The sequence below is a fragment of the Leucoraja erinacea genome, unplaced genomic scaffold, assembly GCF_028641065.1.
Source record: "Leucoraja erinacea ecotype New England unplaced genomic scaffold, Leri_hhj_1 Leri_1578S, whole genome shotgun sequence".
NCBI classification, from domain to species: Eukaryota; Metazoa; Chordata; class Chondrichthyes; order Rajiformes; family Rajidae; genus Leucoraja; species Leucoraja erinaceus.
Window position 1 is genome coordinate 17501 of NW_026575867.1, and position 10856 is coordinate 28356.

Below are 10856 nucleotides of genomic sequence, written 5' to 3' on the forward strand. Positions count from 1 at the left end.
AGGAGATAGGGAGAGGGGGAGGAATATTCCACCTCCAGAGAGAGGGCATGGAGAGAGGGGAGAGAGAGAGATCCACCAGGGAGAGAGGAGTAGAGAGAGAGAGAGAAGGAGAGAGAGAGAGAGAGAGAGGGAAAGAGAGAGAGAGAGAGAGAGGAGAGGGAGGGAGAGAGAGAGGGAGATTCTCCAGACTGGAGGAGATTCCCCCAACTCAATATTCCCAAATGGCCAGATTCCACACAACTCTGGAGACGGGGGGGAAAGGTCTCCTCATCTCAGTCCCAAATGTTCCACCTCACACATAGCCCCCAACTCAATATCCTAAAGGCCACAGATTCACACAGTCTCTCTGGGTGGAAAGGTTTCTCCTCATTAGAAGGGAGGGGGGAATGAGGGAGGAGAGGGAGAGGAGATGTGAGAAGGAGAGGGGGAGGGGGGAGAGAGGGGGAGAGAGGGGAGGGAGAGGAGAGGAGAGAGAGGAGGGGAGAGAGGAGGAGAGGGGGAGGGAGGAGGGGAGAGGGAGGGGGGGGAGCTGGAGAGAGGGGGAGGAGAGGATACAGAGAGAGAGAGAGCGGTGGGAGGGGGGAGAGAGGAGAGAGAGGAGAGGGGGAGAGGGGGGGAGAGGGGATGAGAGGGGAGGAGAGAGGGGAGAGGAGGAGAGAGGGGGAGAGGCGAGGGGGAGAGAGAGGGGGAGAGAGGGGGGGGAGAGGGGGGGAGACAGGGGGGGGGAGGTGGGGAGAGAGGATATGAGAGGGAGGAGAGAGGGAGGCGAGAAGGGGGAGGAGAGGAGCAAAGTCGGAGAGATGGGAGAGATCGGGGGGGGGGAAAAACTATAGAGCGGAGAGAAGGGGAGGGAAGGATAGAGGGGAGGAGCGAGGGGGGCAAAGAGGGGTAGGGGAGGGAAGAGGGAGGGGAGAGGGGGACAAATTCCGGGGCCGAGAGAGAGGGGTGAGAGAGGAGGGAGAGCAGGGGTCTGAGAGAGAGATGGCGAGGAGAGGGAGAGGGAGAGGGAGAGGGGGGGGAGGATCGGGGCTGGAGAGAGCATTGAGAGGGACAAAGAGGGGGGGGGAGGCGGGGGGAGAGGGCGGGGAGGGAGAGAAAGGGGAGGGAGATGAGATGGAGACAGAGAACCCACATCAGGGTCGTTAGGGGTGGAGAGGGATGGGAAGGGGGAGGGGAGAAGGAGAATGGCCAGAGAGATTTGATAACAACGAGGCAGGTTAAGAGAGCTTGAATCAGCTGAGGCAGGTGTGACCTGCAAATGTTGTTCGACGAGGCGGACACATCAAGCAAACAACCTTGATGGGAAGAATTGGACAACCAACACACACCATTTATCTGGAGTGAGAGGGGAGAGGTAGAGGGGGGGAGAGCAGAGGGAGAGGGAGAGAGGGGAGAAACATAGAGAGGGAGAGGAGGAGATAGTGAGAGAGACACAGTAATGCGAGGGCTGGAGGGGAGAGGAGGGACACAGTCCCAGATGGAGAGAGGGAGAGGGCGATGGGAGACACAGGAGCTGAGAGGGGAGGAGATACCACACACACAGAGAGAGACAGAACACTATGGGAGGGAAAGGTTTCTCCTCATCTCAGTCCCAAATGTTCCACCTCACACATAGCCCCCAACTCAACATCCTAAATGGCCACAGATTCACACAACTCTCTGGGTGGGGAGAGACAGAGAGGGGGGGCGAGAGAGAGGGGGCGAGAGAGAGGGGGAGAGAGGGGAGAGAGAGGGGGGAGGGAGAGGAGAGAGAGAGAGAGGGACCCACTCAGAGGTGAGTCCCACAAACACTCTATGGGTGGAAACGACCTCACACTGATCTCAGGCCTAAATGCCGTAGGAAACTTTTCTCCAGGGACTAAAGGGAAGGAGGTGACATAGACCCCGGAGAGGTGTGTGGTGTCCAGAGGTTGTGTGGTGTGTGTGGGTGTGTGTGGGACAGGCAGCAGGGAGAGTGCGTGTGGCCCCTGGTTCTGGACTCCCCCAAATCAGAGGGAAACTCATGTTCCCTGCCTCTACCGTGTCCTTCTCCCCTTAGACAAGCGTATATATGTTTCAATTAGACCACAAACCAAACCTCTGCCATTTAGAGATAAACAGCCGTTCCAACACCCAGCTGGGGCCAGACTCCTCTCGGACTAGAGGGACAGCGTTTCGGCCTCCTGGCGAACAGTAGAGGGCGTTCAATTAGGAAGGAGAGAGGAGGAATTGACAGTGTAGACGCTGGGAAGTAATGGAGAAATTGTACAGAGGCATGAGTGAGACCAAATCTGGAGTATGGTGTACAATTTTGGTCGCCCAATTATAGGAAGGATGTCAACAAAATAGAGAGAGTACAGAGGAGATTTACTAGAATGTTGCCTGGGTTTCAACAACTAAGTTACAGAGATAGGTTGAACAAGTTAGGTCTTTATTCTCTGGAGCGCAGAAGGTTAAGGGGGGACCTGATAGAGGTCCTTGAAATGATGAGAGGGATAGCAGAGTGATGTGGGAAAAGCTTTTCGTCCTGAGAGTAGGAAGAGAGGAGAGGGTCTCCAGAGACATGAGAATGGGAGGAAAGGGACAGGCGGAGTTTAGGGGCGAACATCGACGAGGGAGAACTTGGTTACTCAGATGAGTGGTGAGAGGTGTGGAAGGAGCTTCCAGTGGAGCCAGAAGAAGGAGGCAGCCCGACCCCCCTATTTTGTTTATCATTGAAAAATACCAATATGGATAGTACAAGATGGGAAGGGAAATGGAGGGGACACATGCAATCACTGAGTCTCCAGGAATATGTGGAGATAGGGGGAGATTATGTGTTCGGCACGGACTAGATTTCCTGAGATGGCCGGTTAGATGCTGTAATTGGATATGGTGGCGAGTGACGTATCATTGCTAAAGACCTTATCAAGCCCAGCCTAAACCATCCTTCCTGCGCGCCAAAGATAAAGACCTAATTATTCAAACTTTCTCTGAACTTAGTTGCCTGAGGTGGACCAGGCTGAAAAGATTCTACAAAATCTCAACCTCATAGATAAGAGGGCTAAGCTGTTGACCCATAACTAATTTAATTCAGGGCGACCAAAATTGTACACCCAATCCAGACACTGGAGCTCCAGTACAATGCCTTGTAACGTATTTCCAACTAGACACAATATCCTGCCATTCTAGGGGCTTGGTGCCAATCGCAGAGTTCTTTTTGAGTGTGTCGCTGCTGACAAATTCATTCCCTGCACCTGTCGAACGAAATCTGGCGTGAAGTGGGACCATCAACCTGTGATGTTGGTTTGAAGGGGCCTGCCCGCGATGTGATACGGACGGTGCCAATGTTGATGGGCATATGAGATAATACCCGGGGGCCAGAGGCGTGTAGGAGACCAAATAGCCCTCGGCACACTCCAGGCAGTCCATCTTCACCTTCGAAGGCCCATCAATGCTCACCGACAGTGCCCCTGGGCCGGCCTTCGATGTGTTGAGCACAAAATCCGTCTGCACCCCTGTGGATAAGAGACAGAACACAATGAGGGGGGCAGTTAGATCCCTGAAGGACAGTTCTGGAAAAACTCAGCGGGTCAGGCAGCGAACATTGGGATAGGTGATGGGATAGGTGAGCAGGGAGGTTCTACTGCAGTTGTACAGGGCCCTGGTGAGACCACACCTGGAGTATTGTGTACAGTTTTGGCCTGTTGGCCTTCATAACAAGAGGAGTTGAGTATAGGAGCAGGGAGGCTCTACTGCAGTTGTACAGGGTCTTGGTGAGACCACACCTGGAGTATTGCGTACAGTTTTGGTCTCCTAATCTGAGGAAAGACATTCTTACCATAGAGGGAGTACAGAGAAGGTTCACCAGACTGATTCCTGGGATGGCAGGACTTTCATATGAAGAAAGACTGGATAGACTCGGCTTGTACTCGCTAGAATTCAGAAGTTTGGGGGGGGGGGATCTTATAGAAACTTACAAAATTCTTAAGGGGTTGGACAGGCTAGATGCAGGAAGATTGTTCCCGATGTTGGGGAAGTCCAGGACAAGGGGTCACAGCTTAAGGATAAGGGGGAAATCCTTTAAAACCGAGATGAGAAGAACTTTTTCACACAGAGAGTGGTGAATCTGTGGAATTCTCTGCCACAGAGGGTAGTCGAGGCCACACACAGTTCATTGGCTATATTTAAGAGGGAGTTAGATGTGGCCATTGTGGCTAAGGGGATCAGGGGGTATGGAGAGAAGGCAGGTACGGGATACTGAGTTGGATGATCAGCCATGATCATATTGAATGGCGAATGGTGCAGGCTCGAAGGGCCGAATGGCCTCTACTCCTGCACTATGATCTATGTTTCTATGTTGCACACGGAATGGCTGCAGCTCGAGGTGGGCCGAAGAAGGCCTCTACTCATGCACATGTTGTCTATGTTTCTTTTCCATGTAATCAACTCCTGGAGAAAATGTCCCCATGAGAGGGCCAAAAAGCCTGAGGCCTTCACCAGACATCTGTCAGAACTGCGGTGGGGAAGGTGCCGCGGGGGGGGGGGGGGGGGAAGTTTCTCACCTGTGACCCCACCCTCCAGACCGGGTCCGGACGCTGACACCATTCCGGGATCTCCGGTTTGTCCCGGCTCTCCCACCCGGATCTTGAAGGGGCTTCCGGGAATGTGGGAACCGTTGAATTTCACGTCGATCAGGTAGACTCCGTTCTCCCGCGGGATAAAACGCACAGCGTACTTGTCTGGAACAGAAAACGGGGCTCAGATAATACCCAAGTCAAGTCAAGTCAACATCAAGTTTATTGTCACATACCACATACTGAGATGTGGTGCGGTGTGAAATGAAAGTGGCTATGGAGAATGGCAATGAGGCAAATGACTCCCACCTCTCTCCCCCCCCATCTCTTCCCCCCCTGTCTCTCCCCCCTCTCCTCCCCCCATCTCTTCCCCCTCTCCTCTCAATCCCCATGGGGATCTACCTGGAGTATCTGCGTACAGTCCTGGCCTGTTGGCCTTCACAAAAGAGGAGTTGAGTATAGGAGCAAAGAGGTCCTACTGCAGTTGTACAGGGTCCTGGTGAGACCACACCTGGAGTATTGCGTACAGTTTTGGTCTCCTAATCTGAGGAAAGGACATTCTTGCCATAGAGGATTTGAGTCTAGGAGCAGGGAGGTTCTACTGCAGTTGTACAGGGTCTTGGTGAGACCACACCTGGAGTATTGCGTACAGTTTTGGTCTCCTAATCGGAGGAGAGACATTCTTGCCATAGAGGATTTGAGTCTAGGAGCAGGGAGGGTTCCTACTGCACGTTTGTACAGGGTCTTGGTGAGACCACACCTGGAGTATTTCAAAACAGTTTTGGCCTGAACATGTGGCCTTCGTTGTGGAAAGAGGGGTTGATTACAGGCGCAAAGTACAGGACAAAGAGGCAGTTGCAGTGCACAGAGTTCTTGGTGAGACCACATGAGTAGTATTGTGTACAGTTTTGGCTCCTAATCTGAGGACTCAGGACATTCTTGCCATAGAGGATTTGAGTCTAGGAGCAGGGAGGTTCTACTGCAGTTGTACAGGGTCTTGGTGAGACCACACCTGGAGTATTGCGTACAGTTTTGGTCCCCTAATCTGAGGAAGGACATTCTTGCCATAGAGGGAGTACAGAGAAGGTTCACCAGACTGATTCCTGGGATGTCAGGACTGTCCATATGAAGAAACACTGGATAGACTCGGCTGTACTCGCTAGAATTTAGAAGATTGAGGGGGGATCTTTATAGAAACTTACAGGTGTGGTCTCACCAAGACCCTGTACAACTGCAGAAGGACCTGTTTGCTCCTGTACTCAACTCCTCTTGTTATGAAGGCCAACAGGCCAAAACTGCACCCAATACTCCAGGTGTGGTCTCACCAGGGCCCTGTACAACTGCAGAAGGACCTCTTTGCTCCTATACTCAACTCCTCTTGTTATGAAGGCCAACAGGCCAAAACTGCACGCAATACTCCAGGTGTGGTCTCACCAAGACCCTGTAAAACTGCAGTAGAACCTCCTGCTCCTGTACTCAAATCCTTTGGCTATGAATGCTAACATACCATTCGCTTTCTTCACTGCCTGCTGTACCTGCATGCTTACTTTCATAGACTGATGTACAAGGTCCCCCAGATCCCGTTGTACTTCCCCTTTTCCCAACTTGACACCATTTAGATATTAACCTGGTGAACCTACGCTGGGCTCCCTCAATAGCAAGAATGTCCCTTCCTCAAATTAGGGGACCAAAACTGCACACAATACTCCAGGTGTGGTCTCACCAGGGCCCTGTACAACTGCAGAAGGACCTCTTTGCTCCTGTACTCAACTCCTCTTGTTATGAAGGCCAACAGGCCAAAACTGCACACAATACTCCAGGTGTGGTCTCACCAGGGCCCTGTACAACTGCAGAAGGACCTCTTTGCTCCTGTACTCAACTCCTCTTGTTATGAAGGCCAACAGGCCAAAACTGCACACAATACTCCAGGTGTGGTCTCACCAGGACCCTGTACAACTGCAGAAGGGCCTCTTTGCTCCTGTACTCCACTACACTTGTACCATGATCATCTCGTATGTGTCTCTGTGACAAATAAACTTGACTTGACTTGGAAATGATAAAAGGACTGGACTAGCTAGATGCAGGAAGAATGTTCCCAATGTCTGGAATACGCACCTTGGTCGATTTCTGTGACACAGCACTCTTCGAGAGCTCCAGACGGGCTGTGAACCTTTGCGTCAATCAATCCCTTGGCACCGTTTAGGCACACAGCAAAAGATGCTGGGTGGTTGACCTTCAAACCTGACTCCTGGAGGCAGAAAAAGTGTTGGATAATACACAGACAAGGCCCAAAATGTGGCCCATTTCCTTTGCTCCATAGATGCTGCCTCACCCGCTGAGTTTCTCCAGCATTTTTGTCTCCCATAGACAATAGCAACATAGAAACATAGACAAAACAGGTACAGGAGTAGAGGCCATTCGGCCCCTTCCAGCCAGCACCATTCGCCATTCAATGTGATCACGGCTGATCATCCCCAATCAGTTCCCCGTTCCTGCCTTCTCCCCATATCCCGACTCCGCTATCTTTAAGAGTATCTAACGCTCTCTTATCTAAGAGCTCTCTCGAAGAGCTAGATTGGGCTATAGACAACAGGTGCAGGAGTAGAGGCCATTCGTCCCTTCCAGCCAGCACCGTCAATGTGATCACTGCTGATCATCCCCAATCAGTAGCCCATTCCTGCCTTCTCCCCTGACTCTCTCTCGCTATCTTTAAGCTATCTATAAGAGCCTCTCTCTTGAAAGAATTCTCTCCAGAGAACCGGCCTCCACCGCCCTCTGAGGCAGAGAATTCCACAGACTCACAACTCTCACTGTGAGAAAAAGTGTTTCCGCGTCTCCGTTCTAAATGGCCGACCCCTTATTCTTAACCTGTGTGTGTGTGTGTGTGTCTGTGTGTGTGTGGCCCCTGGTTCTGGACTCCACCAACATCGGGAACATGTTTCCTGCCTCTAGCGTGTCCAAACCCCTTAATAAAGAGGATAGTATGGAGAGCATGAGATTCCCTCTCCAGTTATAACCTTATAACAATTACAGCACGGAAACAGGTACATCTGAGGGCCCTTCAAGGTAGAGGGATGCCGAACAAATTTTTTTCCCTGATGGTCCCACCTGAATCCTGCACTCGTACCATAACCCTCCATTCCTGATTTCTCATCCATATGCCTATCCAATTATTTAAATGATACCAAGGAACTGCCTCCACCGATCATAGTCACTGGAAGCTCATTCCACACCGGTACCACTCTCTGAGTAAAGAAGTTCCCGATGTTGGAAGTCCAAACTTCAGTCCAGCTTAATTCTCATGTCATTGTCCTCTTTTAGAATCTTCCCTACTCTCAGTGGGAAAAGCTTCTTCCACACACAACTCTGGTCTATCCCTGGGATCATTTTGCCAGACTCTCTATTGAGGCCCCCTTAACCTTCTGGCGCTCCAGAGAGTTAAAGTGGCCCTTATTCTAACCTTCAGGGGGGTACTTAGTTGTTGAAACCAGGCAACGGGATAGTAAATCTCCTGGTCACTCTGATCGTTTCGTTGACGAATGGTGCGCCTAGAAAGGGAAGGACCAAAATTGTACACCATCTCCAGATTTGGTCTCACCAATGCCTTGTACGGTTCTTGTAACCATTACATCCCACTTCAGAGGCTCATCTCCAGCTTCCTTGTGCTGAGTTACTCCATAGAAGTACATAGAAACATAGAAATTAGGTGCAGGAGTAGAGGCCATTCGGCCCTTCGAGCCTGCACCATTCGCCATTCAATATGATCATGGCTGATCATCCAACTCAGTATCCCGTACCTGCCTTCTCTCCATACCCCCTGATCCCCTTAGCCACACGGGCCACATCTAACTCCCTCTTAAATATAGCCAATGAACTGTGGCCTCGACTACCCTCTGCGGCAGAGAATTCCAGAGATTCACCACTCTCTGTGTGAAAAAAAGGTTCTCCTCATCTCGGTTTTAAAGGATTTCCCCCTTATCCTTAAGCTGTGACCCCCTGTCCTGGACTTCCCCAACATCGGGAACAATCTTTCCTGCATCTAGCCTGTCCAACCCCTTAAGAATTTTGTAAGTTTCTATAAGATCCCCTCTCAATCTTCTAAATTCTAGAGAGTATAAACCAAGTCTATCCAGGTCTTTCTTCATAAGACAGTCCTGACATCCCAGGAATCAGTCTGGTGAAACGTCTCTGCACTCCCTCTATGGCAATAATGTCCTTCCTCAGATTTGGAGACCAAAACTGTACGCAATACTCCAGGTGTGGTCTCACCAAGACCCTGTACAACTGCAGTAGAACCTCTCTGCTCATAGACTCAAATCCTTTTGCAATGAAAGCTAACATCAGATTCGCTTTCCAAAACTGCCGCTGCACCTCCAGGCCTACCTTCAATGAGACCTGTACCCTCCATATCCCTTCCCGTTCCATATAATCAATCCAATTTGCAAGAATAGAATGATACCATTAGGAACCAAACTGTACCACTTCCACTGTGAAGCTCATTCCACACCGCTACCACCCTCTGAGGAGAAGAAGTTCCTCCCTCATGTTATGCCCCTAAACTTCAGGTGTCCTCACAATTCTGAATCATGTCCTACTGTTTGAATCTCTCCCTATTCTCAGTGGGAAAAGCTTGGTCCATTCCTGGAACTCTGGCTGCTAGAGCTCTGAATCAGGGCTTGAAAGCCTCTATGCAAGTCACCCCCTGCTGCACCATCTGCTACTCCAGAGAATACCATGAACCTGGTCTCGCTGCATCTCCCCCTTTCCCAATCGGCCACTCTTTAATATAGTTGCCTTCCCCCAGCGATGCTGCTGGCCCGGAGGTTAGTCCAGGACGCTCCATGTACTCCGCTCTCCTCCCCTCTCTTTCTCCTGACCAACCTGGACCTCTGCATGCCCCTGAGGGAGTCCTTGTTCAGTCTCAGCTTCCATAGCTGTCCATTTGTTCTCACCTTGACTTGGAGGTCCTCAGTTTTCGAAAGCCCTCCCAACTTGGATAAGCTCTCCAGCGATTTTTGGAGAGGAGAGAAGGTCAGAGGTCACATAGACCACAGGTGCAGGAGTAGAGGCCATTCGGCCCCTTCCAGCCAGCACCATTCGCCATTCAATGTGATCACTTGGGCTGATCATCCCCAATCAGTTCCCCGTTCCTGCCTTCTCCCCATATCCCCTGACTCTCTCTCGCTATCTTTAAGAGCCTCTCTCTGAAAAAGAATTCTCTCCAGAGAACGGCCTCCACAGTCTCTGTGATGCAGCAGAAGTTTAAGGGGGACTTGAAAGAGGTACTTTTTTAAAATGTGAAGAGGGATAGACAGAGTTGGCGTCCGTGGAATAGCTTTTCCCACTGTGGTAGAGAAGTATGGTAACAAGGGGACATGCGTGTGTGAATGTGTGTGGGACGGTGCGGGGCGTTTAGTGGTAAGGAGTGGGAAACACTTCTTTATGTAGAGTGAGTGTGTGGCGTGTGGAAGACTTCCCGGGGTGTGGTTGGTGGGCGTGCGTGCGTGCTGTGTGGTGTGGGTGTTGTGTGGTGGCTGGAGGTGGTGTGGGGTCTGTGGGTGTGTGCGTGGTGGTGTGTGGGTGTGTGTATGGGTGGGTGTGTGGTGTGTGGTGTGTGTGGGCTGTGTGGGTGCGTGTGGCGTAGTGTGACGTGGTGTGTTTGGTGTGTGTGTGTGTAGTGTGTGTGTGTGTGGATGTGTGCCTCATGGGTGTATATGTGGTGTGGGTGGGTGGAGTGCAGAGAATGTGTGTGTGGTGTGCCACCACTATATGTGTTGAAAAAAAAGTGCTGTGGTGGGTCGCGCTCCGTCTAAATGTTACCCCTGTATTCTTAAACGTGGTGTGTGGGTGGTGTGGTGGCACCCTGGTTCTGGACTAACCCAACATCGGGAACATGTTGAATGCATCTAGCGTGTCAAACCCTTAATAATCCAATATCGTGCAATGGATGCACTCTAATAAGGCTAAACTCCACAGGTGTACAAGCCACATGCCGCTCCACATTGCTCTCCAGCATACTGAAGTCCCGCCATCCCGGAACGGGGCACAGATAAAGTGGGTAAGCCTACGATAGGCCACAGGCACCAGGGACAAGAACGGAAGGGGATGTCGGATATGGGAAGGTTTTTGTTTGTTTTTGTTTTTTTTTTTTTTATTTTTTTTTTTGTTTTTGTGGGTTGTGTAAGTTTTTTTTGATTTTTTTTTTTTATTTTTGGGTGGTGATAGGGGTGTTTTTTTTTTTGTTATTTTGTTTTTTTTTATTTTTAATAAGTTTAGACGTTTAAGTTTTGTTTTTAATTAAGGTTTTGTTATTTTGTTTAG

At 50.7% G+C, this 10856-nt stretch overlaps 1 protein-coding gene across 1 annotated transcript in view; it reads right to left on the bottom strand.

The window, feature by feature from the left end:
* Positions 1-7124, bottom strand: part of LOC129715983 (filamin-A-like) — a 9528-nt gene extending 2404 nt beyond the window's left edge. Inside the window, exons 1-3 of the mRNA XM_055665867.1 lie at positions 6651-7124; positions 4524-4700; positions 3295-3476 (exon numbers count right to left, since the gene is read on the bottom strand). Of these exons, the coding sequence (XP_055521842.1) occupies positions 3295-3476; positions 4524-4700; positions 6651-6984 (693 nt within the window). The 5' untranslated portion in view covers positions 6985-7124. The remainder of the gene's footprint in view (positions 1-3294; positions 3477-4523; positions 4701-6650) is intronic.
* Positions 7125-10856: the final 3732 nt, after the last annotated feature.